The 20,780-nt window shown below is 32.9% G+C and overlaps 2 protein-coding genes across 2 annotated transcripts in view; one reads left to right on the top strand and one right to left on the bottom strand.

Annotated features, from left to right (window-relative positions):
• Glut1 (Glucose transporter 1) overlaps window positions 1-20,780 on the top strand; it is a 337,838-nt gene that overhangs the window by 23,798 nt on the left and 293,260 nt on the right. The gene's annotated exons all lie outside the window — the stretch shown is intronic.
• On the bottom strand, window positions 12,568-17,193 carry LOC135135273 (myosin heavy chain, clone 203-like). Its single transcript, XM_064064300.1, has 5 exons — window positions 16,499-17,193; window positions 16,189-16,449; window positions 13,179-13,539; window positions 12,948-13,129; window positions 12,568-12,780 (listed from the first exon to the last, which is right to left on the bottom strand). The coding sequence occupies exons 1-5, from the start codon at window positions 17,087-17,089 to the stop codon at window positions 12,661-12,663; spliced, it is 1,515 nt and encodes a 504-aa protein (XP_063920370.1). The 5' UTR covers window positions 17,090-17,193; the 3' UTR covers window positions 12,568-12,660.

Raw genomic sequence — 20,780 nt, 5'->3', positions numbered from 1 at the left:
AGGTCATTTGTCAATATTAGTCTTATTTTAGCAGGCACTAGCCCCACCCACTCACCCTCTCTTCTCTTAGAGGGTATTTCATTTGCCAAAATCAGTCTTATCTTGACAGCTACTAGCCTCTCTTTTCTTAGAGGGTATGTCATTGCCAAAATCAGTTTTATCTTAGCAAGTACTGATGACTAACTTTTACAAAAAGTGATAAGAAATATCCATGTTAAACGTTTTTTCTCGGCTCCGTTTCGAACTTAGTTAAATATCTATTAATTCAGAAATATTGTTCAGATCGGAAACGCGAGGCAAAGTTGAGAGTTGCTGTTCAAAACGGAAGCAAAGATTGTAAAAATATTGATACTTTAACTGTTTTTGCCAAATCTGAGTTTTCAGTAAATATTATTATTTACGTTCCTCGGCTTCGTCTCGCATTTCATATTATTACAAGATCTTCGAGACCTCCTCTATATTCACAATTTTTTAGATTACTGTGGATATTTTGGTCCACAATTTTTCTCCAAATAATAATAATTCAATCGAAAATTCCATAGCAATCGTGGTATTTTGGTAAGGGACGTATTTAAGGCAATTCTGGAAAAACTGCATTGCCAAAAATTAGGAAAAAAATCCTGTTTCCTATTTTTTATTTTGGCGATTTTGAAAAAATGCTACAAATTTTCGAAAAACTGAAGCCATAAAAAATTCGGGAGATCAAAATTAACAAAAGAATTTCCTTTGTTAAATTTTGGAAATATGTACTCGAAAAATAATGTATTAGAAATGGAGATTTTCCCTAAGTTACTTAAGACTCCTCAAAAAATTCTATAAGGTAGATTTCGACGAGTTTAAGCCAAAAACTTGACAATGTTGATAGCAAAATTTGAATTTTTCGAGATCATATATCAAGTTTTGGCGAAACGTTTGTGTTACATTATAACCCAATACAAGCTGTTACAAAAATATATATATACCTACTAGCTTTTACCCGCGGCTTCGCTCGCATTTAAGTCATTAAATAAGTATCAAAGATCATTTCAATAGAAATAAATCAATATGATAACTATAGTCAATTGGAAACTATAGTAAAAAATACATTTTTTTTAATAAAAAGTATCCTATGTTACTTCTAGTACCTCCAAAAATATGTGTACAAAGTTTCATGATGATCGGTTAAGTGGTTGTTGCGTGAAAACATAACAAACAAACTCACATTCACATTTATAATATTAGTAGGGATAGTATATATATAAATAAACTACTCAACCGATTGTTGTCAAATTTTACATGTATAGTAGGAATATCATGTAAATGGTAAGACGTTAACCAAAAATTTGGCTAACCATCCTCACCAACAATTTGATGACGTCCGCTCATCGTTGCACCGTTAATTATCTAAATTTTATCAAATAACAAACTTTTGTAATTGTGGTTGTTGAATCCACCTTGATTTTGTTTATTATTAATGTATTTTTATTGTTTAAACCATCTTGTTCCTTAGATAGATTATACAAACATTCATCAAGAGGAGAAAATCAAATTTCATTTTCTTTTAACACAGATGCTTGTTATCGGAACGTGATTTGAAAGGAGAGGCAGAAGTTGAAATAATCTTCGACTAATGCTCGACGTGGTAAACTCATTCGTACTGGAAAAAGTTTATTTTCTGGCGTTGTAATAGAAATAGAAATAACTATTTATTTCTTTTATTACTGTTGTTTAGTTTCTATTATTTTTGAAAGACATAAAACTTCTCAGCTACTTTTTGAAAGTTCCCTTGAAGTAGTTAAGTGATCTTCTCGCGAACTGTGACCATTTCGAGGAATTACGTATTAACTGTTTCTTTTTAAATTGCGAACAAAATCTTACAGAAAACTATCATCAAAGTTTTTGCTCTATTTTTTCAATAAAATGTTGAGAGTATATTTGATTTTTGTAGTCAGTTTTAAATTAGTAACTGGCTTAATAATGGCACGGTTTCTTTGTACGTTCTGTAACCTTTTATTTAAAGACAGAACTATTTTACAATGATAGAACTTCGTAAATTGATTTCTATCGTCAAAATTTATTCCCGTCGTTCGGACTATCGTTTTCTTCTATCATCGAATAGAATTCTTCTGGAATTATGAGATTTTGAATCGTCTAGAAACATCTGTTTTTGATTTCAAACTTCTAAATTGATCACGTTCAATTCATGTCATGTTCTAGATCCCTATAGAAGCTTCCCGTTTTCAACCCTCTCATTACAACCGATCTGATACTATTCTAGATTTTTAAGGTTACGCAAACGAACACCTTCCAGAACGTTATTGATAGTAATTACTAAATAGTAATACTCCTTTTGATCTTCAGTGTTCTACTGCAGTCAAAATTGTTGTTTTTCTTCGTGAATCGTCTCAATACGATTCGCAGTCAGATTTCGCCTCACTTTCTTTCAAAATAGAATTGTTCTAGAAGTTTTTGAAAATTCAAAAATTTGTCTTCAGAGTCGTTGTGTTCTTAATATCATGTTTGATGACGATAGTACTGACAACGGATAATTATATATTTTTAAATATGTTTAACATATTGTAATACACTCTGAGTGCGACTCTACATATATGTATATATTAAAAAAGAGGTCCTTGATAAAATTCAAATTTTTTAGTCAGTAGTCTATAGTACGACAGTTGCTATTTTTGATATTGCTAAAATGTTTCAGAAGAGATTTTTTTCGAATAAAATCTTCTAAAACCTCATCATTGCGTCTTCAGTTGACTTCTCTATAGTTTTAGTGTTACAGGTATCCACATATATATGTATCTATATCTGGGTATTCTTAAGTAAGTAGAATAAATTCAGTTCTTGCCATTTTTCACAACTTCATGAAGCTTTCTGATTCTAAGTTTTCATGATAGCTGACCTGTTTCAAAACTGAACTGTTCTAAAATCTTTTAGAATGTCAAATATTTTTTCAGTGGAGAACAAGAGTACCAACTTTAACTTCTTGTGAGTAGATTTTTTTTTTTAGAAAAATTGCTGTTATAATCTTTCTCTAGCTATAAATCCACTTTAATCTTATAAAGAATATTCTAGATGGCGAAGTTATCCTCCACTGTCGTAATGTTTTATTCGGATTTGGAACTTTATCGAATAATTTCTCTTTTAAATGCCAGTTTATATATAAATATTCCAAAAACTTCTCCAAAGTTCGTTAGTTATTTTCTTTCTTGAAGTGTATTTCAGCACTGAAACCGGCATTTCTATGTGTCTTTTCGTTTCAAAGTAGACTTGTTCTGGAATTTTGTCTTAAGTATTTCGACTAATGTTTTTTTTCAACATAGGTGCCACAGAGAAACCAAAGTTCTTCTATATTTTTTAAATAATCTTCTTTTCATCATTTCGTTTCTGGATTCTTCTAATCCTTGATCTCAGTAATCCATCAATTCTAAGCTAATATTTTCTAAATCCCACTAATCCAGTTAAATTCTTTTTCTGACACAATTGTTGTGACTAAAGGGTTCTAGCCTGGATTTTTATTAAGCTCAACAATTTTTATTACGACGACTCAGATTAGTGCAATCCTTAAAAATTAAAGTAACTGACTTCTCCTGACTTCGTAGTCCGTATTAACACTTTTGTTGTTCCGAATTCTTGAATGTTTTGATGAAAGTCAAGGACCAGAGGTATAGTGATGTAAGAAATAAGAATAAACAGAAAATTTGTAGTTTTTTTCTACGACCATACAGTGATGTTTGCTGCATAAGTTCAAGACAATACTCGATTAGAAGTGGAAATTTTTTATTGTGTAAAAAAATTATTGTTTCTACCAATTTCCAGCGATCCATGTAACCTAATCTAAAACCGCAATAAAGAACTTGCTGAGAAAAAGAGCTGAAAACACTATTTCTATTTTTATTTCAACGAAACGAATAGTTAGAAAGTTTTTTATTGTCAAAAAACAACAAAAACTTGATTAGTAATCAACCTTTCCTGCTGGAAAATACGTGTAAATCAAAATTATCCCCGTAAAATTCTCAAATAACAATATGCATTGTTCCTTAATTGTAACTGTTGAATATGTATGTGTACCTAACGAAGATAACAAACGTATATTTGACTTGCGCCCCATTTATACACACAAACACTCGTATATTTGCTCGTTTAAAGTAGGAAATGTGATATTCAAATTAATGCAACTGCATTATTGATTTTTGTTTAATTCCAACCTCAATTTCAACATTACGTCATACATACAGGGTGTCTCAGAAATAAGTACATTAATTTTAACCAGTAACAGAACTCGTGAAACGGAACAACTTTTTTATCTAGCATTTTTTCGAAAACTCAAGTTGAATTTCGAATTTTCCCACCCATATATTCACGAGCCGTCTATGTTCACCTTAAATAATAACTTAAATAATAGCAACACTACAACAATGAAGAAGGTACCGTAGCAACCGTTTTGACACTGACAATCATTTTTATGTCAATGTTTTTATTAAACGTTGTCTCTTTAAAGTTTGTTTGGCACAGATTTCTAATTTATAGACGAAATGTGTTGAAATGGCTTTGTTTTCAAATCTGGAATGCACCGATATCGTTTTAACGTACGGTGAAGCTCGGGGAAACGGCACTCGCGCCCAACGAATTTTTTCAGAAAACCTCCCAAATCGTCGTCTGCCAAATGTGCGCAGTTTTAAGAACGTTGCAGCATTTTCGAGAGTACGGATCTTTTAAACCGCCACCTCAGGATCGGGGTAAGTTACGTAGTAATAGAATTGCTAATGTTGAAGAGGCTGTTTTGAAGAGTGTCGAAGCTCGACAGGGCACTAGCACGTCTCACTGTCTAGTGTGATGTATCGGAGAGTAGTATTTGGAGGATACTCAGACAACAAATGTACCCCTTTCAGGACCAGAAAGTTCAGTTATTGAAACTAACAGACTTACCACGTAGGCAAAACTTTTGTGAGTGGGTTAATAGAAAAATAAACGAACAAGCAAATTTTGTATCTCTTATACCATCAACTGATGAGGTCGGTTACACGAGGGAAGGTGTTCAACACCCACATTTGGGCCGATGAAATTCCGTACGCCATTAGGGAGCAGGATTTTCAATTTCTCTCTAAATGTTTGTCACATTGACAAGATTAGGAAAATACGTATCCTAGTAACTGTTTTTGACCATAAATTATTAATTATAATAATTATTAGTGTCCATGGGTGACTGAGGATCCATGGGCGGGTAACCTTAATTGGGGTATAACTTTAACAATTTTTAACTTGATAATTAAAAAGTTCTTGACAAAACTCTACTAAAAAAAGTTGTTGAGTTCAATGAGCTCTATAACTGATTAAAATTAATGTACTTATTTCTGAGACACCCTGTATATCCCCACAGTCGGTCGTTGATTGAATTTCGTACACTGTACGTATCTCTATTGCTCGAGTAAACAATGCGGTTTGTTACACGTATCCTGATCATGGCACTCAAAGGACGACATGTGCAGATTGTTTCGTCATTTATTTACATTTCCAAGCGTAATGGCACGTTTGCATAAGGCGAATTGCAGCGTGGCCTTTGCACAAGATCCACGTCGGGGACTCTTGAGGTTGCCATCCGATCCCCAACCGGAATAACTGTCCTTCTTTAGTCTCTTTATTGGTTTTTGTTTACAAGGGGCTGAGAATACGTTATTTGTTTTTCCGTAGATGAGTTTTGATTCATTTATTTGTTAGGGCGGTGACACGATTTATTCGACGGCTTTTTTTCTTTGTTTACCTGAGCTGTATTTATTTGAGGTCAACGCTGATATAAAAGATTCATAATGGATATGAAGGTAAAGTTTTTTGACTGACGTGGCAAAAAGAAAGGAGATGACCTCGGAAATTACCCAATATTTTCTCGGTCGAGCTTTTCCGAGTCATTGAATTTGTATTTTTTATTAACAAAAACTAAAGGAACAAACATGTTCTTTTATAATAAATTAACTAACACCAGATTTATTTTAAGTTGGCTTATAAATTTTGCCGCTTCATTGTGATGCTTGATGCAACTCGTCACACATGTCAATCATAATCTAGCTATCTTACTTACACAAACATGGAATTCATTTCTTGTAGGAATCGCCAAATTCTTATTAAAAATACAGTCACAAGTTTTCCAAAACCAACCAGGATGCGGGTAAAGTGTCATCCAGATGGCGCCACAATGGTAAAGGACTGTCACTTTCATTGCGAGACTTTCAACCTGGGAAACTATTTCTCCACTTCAGCACTTTGAGAGTCCTTGAACACGAGCTATTAGAAGTGCGGACTTTAGTTCCTCAAACTGCTACTTGACTCTAGGTTGAGTTAGTATACTATTTGAAACCAGTATTATGTTCGTTCAGCGAATGCGTAAAGTTCTCCAAATATGTCTTTTTTTGACTTTCAAAAAGTATTTTTCTAAGTTTGGATATTTTTGTTCAAAATGGTTTTATACTTTCTCTGTTCAAAACTACTTCATTCAAATTCAACGCCACGGATCACATTTGTACATATTCTCTTAAACTCGTAAAAAGTAAAGTTAGATTGTTCTGATACATTTAATTGAAGTTTCCGTATTTTTTTAGAAAAATAACTTTTTTTATCGAAATGGATGCGATGGTATTTAATTTTACAATGACCCAGCGCATCCGCCATTTTTCATTTCCCGAAAGATAACTGGAAAACGTATTCATAAAAAGCATTTTGACAAATGTTTAGTGTTGTTTTCCTGACCTAGTTCACAGAATACGAAAGTGTAGGTTTGCCGTCCCCTTGGTGTCTTTGTCACCTTCTGGAAATCAACGTGTCTGAACACGAGTCAAATAAATGGTGAAGCATTTAAAACTAGACTGTTTATCCCCCAAAAAATTACTGACGTCATCTTAAAACCATGTTGAGTAAATTTTGCTTGTAATTTATTCCGTTGTTTGCGTGAATTGTGTTAATTTATTCTATATTTTTTACTTTACTTATTTTTTTGTTTTTTTTTTTTACTTAAAAATAAAGTTTCTATAAATAGATTTTTCTATTTTTTTTGTAAATACAAAATGAATTTCTTTGAATTGGAGTAAGAACAAACATTGGTTTGCGCATTACAGGAGATTAGTTAAAATCTATTTATTTGTACGTCTCATAAAATTGGCAGTGCAATGTCAACAAAATATTGTCAAAATTTGTAACGAAAAGTAAAGGTAAAAGTGCAGTATTTATTGTCTATGGGCCTGTAAGACGCTTTTAGCAACAATAGTATATTACAGGAGGCGTTCCAAGGAAACTGTACGAATTGATTTATTCGATGTTATCTAAGAAACCGTTTACATCAATTTCTTCTTCACTGTTATATAAGACATATCAGAATTTATATGTTACCTCATCAAATAGTCGATGATGACGTTATTTTGAAACTGTTTTAAAGAAATCTTCAACAATAAGGCCGACAAGAATTACTCTTTGTGATACCTTACTTTTTTAAAATAGACTAGAACGTTTTAAACAATAAGTTCTGTTCCCCAAGAAATACTGGACCAATTTTGTTCGTAGGTATACATAGGTACATTTTTTTGTAACAGCTTGTATTGGGTTATAATATAACACAAATGTTTCGCCAAAACTTGATATGTGATCTCGAAAAATTCAAATTTTGCTATCAACATGTCTAGTTTTTGGCTTAAACTCGTCGAAATTTACCTTATAGAATTTTTTGAGGAGTTTTAAGTAACTTTGGGAAAATCTCCATTTCTAATACATTATTTTTCGAGTACATACTTCCAAAATTTAACAGAGGACATTCTTCAGTTTTTCGAAAATTTGTAGCATTTTTTCAAAATCGCCAAAATAAAAAATAGGAAACAGATTTTTTTTCATAATTTTTGGCAACGCAGTTTTTCCAGAATTGCCTTAAATACGTCCCTTACCTTATTTGGAGGAAAATGGTGGACCAAAATATCCACAGTAATCTAAAAAATTGTGAATACAGAGGAGACCTCGAAAATCTTGTAATAATATGAAATGCGAGACGAAGCCGAGGATCGTAAATAATATTTACTGAAACCTCTTCTTCTTTGACGTTTCTCGATCTGAAAAATATTTTTGAATCAATAGATATTTAACTAAGTCCGAAAGGGAGCCGAGAAAAAACATTTAACATAGATATTTTTTATCACTTTTTGTAAAAGTTAGTCATCAGTACTTGATAAGATAAACTGATTTTGGCAATGACATACCCTCTAAGAAAAGAGGGGGTGGGTGGGCGGGGCTAGTAGCTGTCAAGCTAAGACTGATTTTGGTAAATGAGATACCCTCTAAGAAAAGAGAGGGTGGGTGGGCGACGTTAGTAGCTGTCAAGATAAGACTGATTTTGGCAAATAAGATACCCTCTAAGAGAAGAGCGGGTGGGTGGGTGGGGCTAGTGCCTGATAAGATAAGACTGATATTGGCAAATGACCTACTATCTAAGAAAATGAAGGGCGAATGGACGGGGCTGGTAGTTACTAAGATAAGACAGATTTTGCCAAATGGCATACCCTCTAAGAAGAGTAGAGGGTATATCATTTGCCAAAATCAGTCTTATCTTGGTAAGTATTGGCCTCGCCCACCCACCCTTTATTTTCTTCTGGAGTATGCCATTTGGCAATATCAGTTTTATCTTAGCAAGTGCTATCCCCGCCCACCCACCCTCTCTTTTCTTGGAGGATATGTCATTTGCCAAAATCAGTCTTATTTTGGCAAGTACTAGAGCCACCCACCCGCCTTTTATTTTCTTAGAGGGCTAGTACCTGCTAAGATAAGACTAATTTTGGACAATGAGAAAATAGAGGGCGGGTGAGCGGTATTAGGACCTGCTAAAATAGGACCCAATTGACAAATAACATATCCCCTAAGAAAAGAGAGGGTGGGCGGGCGGGGCTAGTACCTGCTAAGATAAGACTGACTTTCGCAAATGACATCCTCAAAAAAAAGAGAGGGTGGGTGTGTGGGGATAGTGCCTGCTGATAATGGCAAATGACCTACTCTCTAAGAAAATGAAGGGCGAATGGACGGGGTTGGTTCTTACTATGATAAGACTGATTTTGCCAAATGACACCCTCTAAGAAAATGAATGGTAGAGGTATATCATTTGCCAAAATCAGTCTTATCTTGACAAGTATTGGCCGCGCCCACCCACCCTCTCTTTTTTTTAAGGATATCATTTGCCAAAATCAACCTTACTTTGGCTAGTACTAGCAAAATGAAATCAAATCAAATGTTACGAATCTTTGAATATCACAAATTAAACACCCACAAAAAAGAGATAAATCTGAATTAAAGCAACTCGATGCAAATATTCAAGTTATTATATTGGTGTGGCGGCAGAAGAACACTGTGTAACTTTTAAATAAAGGAAATTTGGCTACTTTTGTTGACAAGAAGCAGGAATTGGCAATTTATTCCATAATTTTCTAGTGTACCTATTTTCACAAGAATCAATAATCATGCATATTTTCTTCATGGGTGTTTTGCAAATTTAACAACAAATTTTTGATTTTGACAAAACAACTAACCTCTATCAATATCGCAAGACGCATATACGTACTAATAAGAGTTTTATTAGTTATTTTCACTTATTAATATAATGAAATTCTATACACTTATGATTCATTCATTCTTGATACTGTAAGGGTGCGCGGCAAAACTAAGCAAATTTTAGCTTGTAGTGATCGTAGTTAATTTACACTTGCTACGTGCCAGCTGACTGGATTATTATAAATGATGGTAGCAAATTTTTGTGTTGGCAATTCTGAATTATTGGTAGCAATCACGGTTGTAGAATAGATAGGTTTGTACACTAATGGCTTGGGATGGCGACGCTTCTTTTCGATCCCTATATCCATGGAAAGGACACAGACAGCTAGCGCCTCTATCTTGTCGAGCGGAAATCGTTCTAGTTATTTTGGGGATTTTCGTTTACATTGCTTTATGAACAATACAAAATTTGTAAATGACATTTGATCGGAGTCGATAAGTACGATTTCTTTTATTAATTACATCGGTTATAGACAGATGCCTATAGAGTTCTGTGTCCCTAAAACGTCAAAAACCAGGCGACGCGATCGGCAATTGGCGTCGCTGACCAGGGATATGCAAATGTATGCTAGTGTATCAACCTATCTATTCTACAACCGTGGTAGCAATATTAACATGTCAGTTCACAATAGATTTCATTTTGACAGTCAAGTCGTATGGCATCATAAAATTTTAAATTGCTGACAACCTGACCAAAAAAAATTGGTCGAAAGTTATTTCGACAGGACTTCCCTCGCCTCCGAAATACAGTGCCACAAATCCCGCTTCTTTGAAAAATTGAATAAATCGACTTAGTCATTAATTTTTAAGACACCCTGTATAAGCAAGTCAAAAAAATATTAACGCAATGATAAATCACAAGTATAGACTCATCATATTTTGCACATTTAAGATAGGATTTATTCAGCAAAATTTTGAGGTGACGTCATCTATTTTTAGGGGGAATGAGCAAATACATTTTGATCAAAAATTTACCATGCTTATGATAACTTTAAAACATCTCCAAGATTAATTTTTTTGAGTCACCCTGTACATGCAAATCGAAAAAATTTGAATGGAATGATAAATCACAAGTACAGACTCATCATATTTTGTACATTTTAGATAGGATTTATTCGGCTAACTTTTCAACTGACGTCATCAATTTTTTGGAGGGGATAAGTAAATATATTTTGATTACAAATTCATTATGCTTACCATAACTGTAAACCATCTGCACGATTTCAAAGCATTCGGTTTTGCAGATTCCAAATTAAATTGCAAAATGTTGTTTCAAAATTTTGATTTTTTTCCCCAAAAATCTGGACGTTTCTGGTAAAAACTCTATTCGGAGTCATAAACTACATGCGTAGGACTATGTTATTTTATGCATTTTAAAACCCATTTACTATGTACAATTTTGAAGTGACGTCATCACATTAGTGATGGGGATAATTAAACAAATTTTGGTTAGCGTTTTACCATCTACATGATATTCCTAATATAAATACAAAATTTGACAACAATCGGCTCAGTACTTTCGGAGATTTTGTCTAATAAAAATCCGGGACGGCAGACAGACGGAAACGGGAGACTTGTTTCTTCGTCCTCTAGGGGTCATGAAAGGTCGAGAAAATGTAAAAGTAGAGAGTCGGCCGACGGATTCGATTACAATACTTCCTTTGCTTACGCTCGGTAAGTAAAAACATAGTCATTAATAGTCACGGGGTGTTTACAAAAATTCTTAACCAACGCTTTATCTCTAAATGTGTTTCAGTTTTTTTCCACAAATTCTGTAGTTTAATAAAAATCACACTCTATTGCCACTGACAGTAACAGTCACTGAGGTGTTATTTAGCAGAAAATGGACTTAATGTGTCACTTGCCTTTTCCATTAAATTTGGTTAATTATGCAGGACATTCACATTCTCTCAGAACAATGATAATTTTATGTTCGCACGCTTCTATGAATTATTCGTGAACGAAAATTATTAGTGTCAATTTGGATAATAAAATATAATGTAACTTGGAGTCTTGTACATAACGTCGCAAATTGGGAACTAATACAAACATTAAATTAAAATAAATTAATTCAGCTTTAGGATTTTAGTCGCTGACTACGAAAATTTTAACAAAGACCAAACAACATTTAATGCTTTCCCTGGTTGATTATGTTTGTGCACGTTGAAACATTCGTTCTCGTAAACATGATTTGCCGTCCGTTATTTCTTCACATAGTTACTAGGGTTGACAGACTTTTAAATAGCGTTAGCATACAAATAATTTAGTTAGGATTGGAACAATTGTATAAAGCGGGGTTACTAACACAACACCATCCCATAATCAGTGAAATGACTGTGAAGTTAACTATTCATACTTAAATAGTTTAACTAATATGCAAACAAGTTGAACAGCTAGGTGGTAGTAATCCCGTGACTGTGACTATATAGTACACCTATATCGACTTATAAGTTATCATATACTATAAATTTAACGTTTTTGCAGGAAATTAGAAAACTTTATCAGGTTATTTTAAAGTTTACTTCTACGACAAATAGGCGGTTGTGTGCTAATTTTCGTAATAAATTTATTAACTCATGCAATGGAATCATGCGAGCTGGTTGTACGTTGAGATTAACGAAAACAAAAAGCAAACTTTTTATTCGCTTGGGATTTACATTTTCCGGTAGAGGCCAACCGTTTCCATAGAACCTGGCTAAACATGTTCCACTGCGTGATTAAGAAGTAAAAACCTCCTTTGGTTTTGTATTTAAGTAGACTAAACAACTTACTCTTTGTATACCTGTAGTCTTAAGGTAATAGCCTGTCTTATTGTTAAATTTATCTTTAACAACTGCGAAAGTTTAATTCGAAAGTCTGCTTCACTAGTCCCAACAAAAACTTCGTACTGCGGTTTGAAGCTCCTTGATAATGAATAAAGAAATAGACTAGGATCTTACCAACAGATTTTAAAGTTTATTTCGCTTAAAAAAACAAACAAACGTTTTGTTTTCAGGAAAACAACACCGGTCATGAACAAAAACTTTTAATAGAAGAAAATATAATTTATATATACAGAAAATCCAGGAATGTACAATCAAATATAAAAACCACATTTACATATCACGCCTTGTGTGCCGCTAAGAAAGCTTGCATTGATGGACTTAATCCGGCCACTAGACTTTCGTATGTTGAGTCTATTTCTTTATTATTGCGCTGTAAATCTGGTCCCACATTAGTACCCTGAAAGTTATTTGTTATAAAAGTGTAACATTTTAGATTAGCGTCACACGTAATAAATGAAGTTCATATCAAAGTTTGCACAGATGTTATAAAAATAAATCACGGTAACGCGCAAAAGTGCGACGATTTTAATCGCCGTACATAAACATAAATTAAACCGGAAGCACCTTCAATTTTTGCAGAAAATTCTCATGTGATTCTTTCGTTAGTCCTATAAGCTCAGTGTCGCCACACGGCAATTCTTTAATAATATTAATGGTATCCTTGTCAGATTCATTAGCAGTAATTGATGAAATAGTTGTATCCCCAATTTCCAAGAAAAGAGACTCGTGCATTCCATTGGTTGGATCTACACAAAACAACACAATAACAGAAACGACAAGAATAAAATGACTGACCTGAAAGCGCTTTCACAGAATTGACGCGCTCGATCACCTCACTATTTAATTTTTTCAGTTGTTTGTGTACTTGCTCCTGAATTTTGCACATTTCTTCTTGAATTTCTTTGACCTCTTTATCCCTGACATTTAACATTGTTGCGAATTTTTCTTTTTCCATTTTTAGAACTGTCATATCATATTCTAATCTGTTGCAAGTTTCATCCGCCGCCAATTTTTGTTTTTTGAGCTCTTCCACTAGTTGCTTGAAATGATTTAGTGTTGGATTGTTGGTTACTTCTTCAGTAGCTTTCTCTAGCTGTTGTTGCAATTCGTATTTCTCTTCCTCTAATTCTCTTATTTTTTGACTGGTTATTTCTTCCTGTAAACAACATGCAAGTATAATATGGCAAAATATTTGCCACATTTTCGCCGTTCTTGAATTTTTTTACTTTTCTTACACGTTTATTGATAAAAAAAAAATAATGATAAGGCAAAATAAAATAAATTTTATTCAAACACAGTAAGGGCGTAGAAAAGGTTTTAACAACCCTGAAATGTACAGTGAGCAATAAATTGTGGTAGTAATGTCATTCATCAACACCACGACTAGGGCTCTATTAAATGTAAATATCAGCGTCAGTAGATTACCAGCTTTCAACAGTCGCGACCGACATAAATTTAGGAATAAAATTTAGTCTTTTATTTGCTGGAGTTTTATTAATATTTATCTCAAATAATAATAGTTACGACAAAAAAAAAACATATGTAGTTTTCTTTAACTTCTTTAGTTTGTCTATCTTCGTCTATCATATGTTAGCAAGAGAGGAAGTTGGTTGCAGCTTATCTAGATACAACTTTCCCAGCCCCTGAAGTGCAATGCCATACATCCAGCTTAAAAAAAATAAAATTTGATTTTGCAAAATTCTATTTATTTTATAATAATCCCTAAAAATGAAAGTGAAAATCTGGACACTAGGTTAAAAAATCAAGGTGATTTCATCAACCACAAGTACAGGAATATGTTAATTTAGACAATTTTAATAACATTTTATCCCATTGTTGGGGGGGATTATGACACAAATTTTGGTTAGCGTGTTACCATCTACAGGATACTCCCAATGTACTTCCAAAATTTGACAATCGTTGAGTAGTTTCGAAGATTATACCTACCTAAGAAAAATCACAGACAGGGAGACGGAAATGGGCGACTTATTTTTTCGTGCACTTGGGTTAACGAAACGTCCAAAAAACATGAAAAGTAGCCGTTTGGATGGACTCTATTACAATACTTCCATCGCTTACACTAGGGAAGTAAAATTTGGTGTGGCCGAGTTCGGTTTTAAATTTTAAAATAATAAACTCTGAAACTTCCTTTTTGATTGGTGTGAAATTGTAGTTTTCATTTTAAGCATATCGTGTAGACGGTAAAACGCTAAACAAAATTTGTTTAATCATCCCTACCAAAAATTTGATAGTATCATCTCAAAACTGCGCTAATCAATCGTATTTTTAGATTTAAAACTACAACAAAATTTTACTTTTTTTAATAATTACAAAACCATTGTCTTTTGCACGAGCTTTAAAGTTGCTGTAAACATTGTCAAACGTCTATGGACCAAATATTAAAAAAGTGGCGTAAATTAGGTTTTGGTATTTATCCACAATATTTTTTTTGGTAAATTGTTTTCAATTTAATATGCAATCCTTCAATTTGTACACTATGGACATATGCTGATAGAGCAATAAAAACACGATCAAAGTAAGCACGAATTTTTGAAGATCTGTCTTTGAGAGAATTTCCGTCTTGTCAGATGACTGGAGATGTTAAAAAGCGTTTTTTATTACATGGGTTGCTTTTTGTTTTGTTTTAAAACGTGTTTTTTTGGTGTTTTTTACTTCCTGAGCGTAAGCTAAGGAAATATAGCAATTGAGTGGACGAGTGGCCACTTACATGTTTTTTTGACGTTTCATGATTCCTAGAGTACGAAAAAAGTAGTCTCCTGTTTCTGTCTGTCTGGCGTCTGTGTTGACATTTTTCAGATGTATAAACTAAGACTTTAAGTTAAAGCTTATTATTATTGCTGACAGGCCATTTTTTCCCGTTGGTTATCTATTACATTAAAACATATTTTAGATTGTCCGTACTTGTGCAATTTACACGATCCATTGCAATTTGAGTTCCTACTATGCAGTGGCTGTGGGGATGTTATTTGTGTTGCTGGTTTTTACTATATAGAAGTTATAACAAAAAAACTTCGTAAAATATAATTTTATAATTTTTCAAAGAAGCGGGATTTGTTGGATTTGTAGGTACATCAGGAGCAAATGAAATTCTGTCGAAAAAACTTGGGACCAATTTTTTTTGTTGTAAAAATTTAGCAGTGTTAATTAAATAAGCATTTAAAATACCCACATTTTTCCGCAAACTAGCGAGTATTTGTTATTTAATAGTGGAGATTTCCTTGCAAATAAAAATTTTAAAATTTGCTGTAGCGCCATCTTTGGGTTTAAATTCGAACTTCCACATCACAGAATTCTATGAAGATAAAAAATAAATTTGCTTGATTATTTGTATGCTACTCTAAAAATATATCAAAATTTTTTATCTTTCTAACAAAAACTAACATCAGTCATACAAAACATCGGAAAAAGATAATTAAAAAAATTATTACTACAAAAAAACCACGTTCGTGTTTTAAAATAAACCGTTTTTATTCTCTACAAGATAACCGTCAATTTAAAAATTTGTGAAAATGCACTGATCAAAGACAAACTTTAAAAAACCCATAGCTGCCTTCAATCGTGTTTTTTTATTGCTCTTGCAGTACGTTAAAAATCGTTTGTATTTTATGTACACAAAAAAGTTTTCTAGCAAATTAAGAATTTATAATAACCATAAATTTGCGAGGGAGCCTTACCTTTTCACGCGCAGTTTGCGTGAAGTGCATAAATTTAAATGTTTTTAGATTACCTTACTTGCCAGATTATTTTATACATTAATAATAACAGCTAACAAAAATAAACTTACTATTTCTTCCTCTAATTCTTTAACTTTTTTACACAACATCTCAACATTTTCTTTTGCTTCATCTAATTCCTTCTCAGTCATTTCTTTCTCATTTTGTAAATTAGAACAAACCATTTCGAGTTGTCTACAACTAGTTTCGAGCCTGTATGTATTTTCTTCCATTATTTTTTGAAACCTTTCTGTGTCCTCTTGATATAAAGTGGGTGGGGTTTGGCAAATTTTAGTGGATGTAGTTTTGGATGGAACAAGTTCTTCGACTACCTACAAATTTTATTCTAAGGCCAATTTGTTACCGATAAAAGCAACTCACCGGTTCTTCAATTTCTGGTGGTGGATCATGCAACAACGTGGTCACTTCTGGCGGAATTCGTTTCAGGGCATGTTGAATGTCAGTCACGATTTGGAGAATTTCATCCTCCTCAGGTACAACAGTCCGCAATTTAGTGGACAATTCTTTCGACAAAAAATGAAGTGTTCTTAGTGGGTCAAAATTGCTGAATGTTGACATTTTCTCTCCGCTCTTTTTACTCAGTAAAATGTGTCCCCACGCTTCTCTCACTTTACTACTTGAGCGGCTTCTAGATCTTGACCTGGGTTTACGTTTGGTACTTTTCATCTCCTTGATACGACTGCCATCTCCAATTTCTCTCGGCATGGTACTCATTAAACTAACAGCAACTTTTTGTATGGGACTTTGTGTTTTGGCACTTGGCTTAGGTTTGATACGTTGTGGTTGCATATTTATTGGATGTCTCATTATCTGCGAGATTTTGTCTTGATATGGGCGAGAAGCTGGATTTTTTTTAGACGCCAGGGCACTGTCATGTTTCAACATCTTACTAAGGTATTTTTCACAACTTGCGATCTCAACATTGGTATGAGGTTTCACTCTATGACTCATACTGCAAAGTCACTACTCTTTAATTTAAATTAAATCAGCGAGACATTATGTAAAATTTATGCTCAAAAAATTTGACGTTAGAGGTTAGGAAGTTTGTTTTTGTTCGAGTCAAAGCCCGCCAAGCAAATAATACGCATGCGTTTTGTCGTTTTGGGAAATTGTCACAAACGTATAAAAACATAGACTGTGCATAATGTTTGGGTTTTAAATATAACAACAAATAGAAATACATACATCAATTCTGTCCGTGGAGAGAATATAATGCAGAAAGTGATTTGTATTGAAATGTGAATGTTAATTAATAATTTTGAATTCACACTTCTCCAATGTATTTTAGCGATACAGAAATTTTTTGAAGTTAGAAGCAGTTATTATTTACTTTTACCAAATACATTACACATGAGTTTTGCGCAAAATTGTACTTTCTATATTAAGCACAACAGCTAAGTAAAAATCTTTGTCATCTTATTAAAGTGATTGATGTCTATACTTTTCATTCTTCTTTCATATTAAATGATCATTGCCATCTAAAAGTTTTATATATAATTATGTATAATTTAAATAATGATAGAGCGGTAAATGTGTCAGCAAGCCATGTTTGCAAAGTTATTTAACTAAGAAGGGTTTTAACTTTGAGGATACAGCGCTGCTACGAGTATTGTGTGTTTAGGTCGATGGGTAGTCAGACGGGCTCAAACAATAATATATTTAAATATTCTTGGAACTGTATCCAGAAAGTCATTCAGTGAAAATAGTGCTTGCTGCTTATGTTTGTTTACTTTTTTATTATTTTGATCCACACATTTTTTTAATTATAGGAGAAATAATTTGAAATTTCAAAAATAAGGTAAACAATTTGAAATTCAATAGTTTCTGCGACTAAAAATCATTCATTTGGCAAAATACTTCGAGATTGTAAAATTTTGTTCATCTTTTTTTGAACTGGAATAAGTTTATTTTCCTACCTTTTTGGTTTCATTTTTCAAAAAAACTGCATTTTGATAGTCACATAGTGTGTATATTTTTAATTTTATTATTCTACAGTATAAAATTGTCCTTATGCTGAAATATTAGCCCTGTGTGTCCGACAGGTCTGATGGCACAAAATTACGCATTTCGTGTTGATTATTGAAATGGCGCAGTTTAACAGAACCCATTTAGGGCTAGACTTCAAATATACAGAGTGTTTTCTTTGAAAGTTTAGCACCATAGTAGCATTCTAACGTTACATCTTACAACTCCGCCATATTTAAAGATGGACATACATATAGGATTTAGCTACCTGGCTTCGACGAAAGCATAAAAACTTTGAGTATTTAAGCTTCCTTAAATAGGGTAATTAAATTTGCGAATTTCATTTTTTTCATGGTATTCAAGTAGCGGATGCTCTATATTTTATAGTAGTAATATTTTAGACCTAATCACCTAATCGCTTGGAAATTGTTATGAAATACCGGGTGCCCTATTTGAAAAAACATTAAGAAACCGAAAAATTGCAAAAATTTAATATTCTGATTGTCCCCGTTTTTACACCACTGTGTAAAGCGTACAGATGCGTTAGAAATACCTAGTGTGTGGGAGATGAGTACATAAGTGAATTAGCGGGTGGTTTTTGGTTTAAACAGGAAACAGGTTTAAATACAGTTTTACAAAAAAATCTAAATATAAGTGTCATAGAATACTAATATAACAACAGTACTATATTCTATAATAAAAATTATAATTACGATGTTAGTTGCTTATAAAGTACGGCGTTTAAAGCTTTAACTTCTCTTGGTTTCAGAGTGTACAAAATACAGCGTCAGTCGTTTATCAAGGACGACGTTCAGAATTTATCATGTACAGTAACACCTCCCCAAAAGTGCACGATAATTTTCTCTATTGCAAATTATCTTCAAATCATGGGCACTCGAATAACAAAATTTGTCAAATTTGACATTTTGTTTATTCAAAAATGCTGCGCCACTGGTAATAGACAGACTTACAATAAGTTAAAAATTCAAAAAATTCCAGGACAACGAAAAATGGTGCACTTTTGGGGGGGGGGCGCAACTGTATGGTGTTCAGAATTTACGAAGTACGGCATCCGTCGTTTATAAATTAAGGTCTTGAGAATGTACCAAGGACAGTGTATGTTGTTTACAAATAACGCCGTTCAAAATGTATAAAGCAGGAAGAGCCATGGTCGTTTATAAAGCACGGCGTTCGTATATATTGTTAATGTAAAATTAAAAAAATGTTGATATCTAAGATAAAAATCAAGGCGAATTCATAAACCACAAATATAAAAGGTGTTATTTTTTACAATTGAAATAACATTTATTATGCAAAATTTGGGTGACGTTATCACGTTATTGGTGGGAATGTTCGGACAAATTTTGGTTAGCGTTTTACCATCTAGTCTACTTTAGTAGTTTCGGGGATTTTATGTCTAATAAATATCGACACAGACGACAGACAGACGGCAATGGGAGACCCATTTTTTCATGCTTTAGGGATCATGAAACTTCGAGAAAACATGAAATTAGTCGTTTGCTAGATGGACTCTATTACAATACTTCCCAGGAAAGTTTGTTAATTTCTCTCATTTTTAAAGCAGATTAAAAATCGGTAACATTTCAAAGTTATCATGTTGCTGCTGCCCTACAATTATTAGGAAAGTAGCCGAAGTCTTTTGAGAAAACTGACAAAATAATTCGTCTGATGTATATATATTTTTTGTAGTGTTTTGTTAGAGATAAATATATATTTAATGTGAAATGTATTGTGTATGAAAAATACATTGTAATTAATATTTTCAAACACTCACAGATAAAAAAAATGGTGTAAGGTTATTGAGATAGAACTTCCTTTGGTCCTGAAGTACATCCAACAAATCTGTAGCCATTGAAAATCGTAAAATTTCATTTTTTTGTGTTAACCTCTATAGTTAAAAAAATGTAGATAATAAAAGTCAATTAAAAAATACATGTACGCATAGGTTACTATACAATTTGGATTTTTTCGCGAAAATCTAGATGCTTGGGGTAAAAAATCAAGGCGGATTTATAAAGCACAAGTGTAGGAATGTTATCTTATAAAATTTAAGTGAGTTTAGCGAAACAAATTTTGGGGTGACGTCTTCACATTGTTGGTTGGTGCCTAATATACGTATAAAATTTGACAATAAATTGGCCTGTAGTTTAGTATTCTCAGCCTACTTTTTCATATTCTAGGGGTCGAGAAACATGAAAGTAGTAATTCGTCTGATGAACCCTATTACTATATTTACTTAGCTTACTCTCGGGAAGTTCAGAAAACATCTTCATATAGTTTCTAGGGTAAATTAATTATAAAGATAAACAATAATTTATAAAATAAATAATTAAGCTGCCGTTGAATAGACAAATTTAATTACCATCTTACCGTATTCACTAATAAACTAAACACTACTTAATTGCAATTTCAACGTAATCAGTTCTGTAGTTTTAGATATTGTCGACTAATAAAATTTTCAGCAGGCAAATAAATCGATAACAACGGAAAATTTACAAATTTGTATTCTATGTGTTGTGAAACACTAGAAAGATACTAAAGTAAACATTTGTCAAAATAACCCTATTATAAAAATTCCTGTCGTTTTTTTCCAGAAAATTAAAATATAAGTGCGTTAAAAACGAAACATTGTAATTATACTTCTTCAGCTCATATA

This window comes from Zophobas morio, unplaced genomic scaffold (genome assembly GCF_036711695.1).
Source record: "Zophobas morio isolate AGI-343-1 ecotype UQ-CSIRO unplaced genomic scaffold, CSIRO_AGI_Zmor_V1 ptg000024l, whole genome shotgun sequence".
NCBI classification, from domain to species: Eukaryota; Metazoa; Arthropoda; class Insecta; order Coleoptera; family Tenebrionidae; genus Zophobas; species Zophobas morio.
Note: the sequence above shows the minus strand (reverse complement) of the source record. Positions and strands in the feature narration are given on the sequence as shown.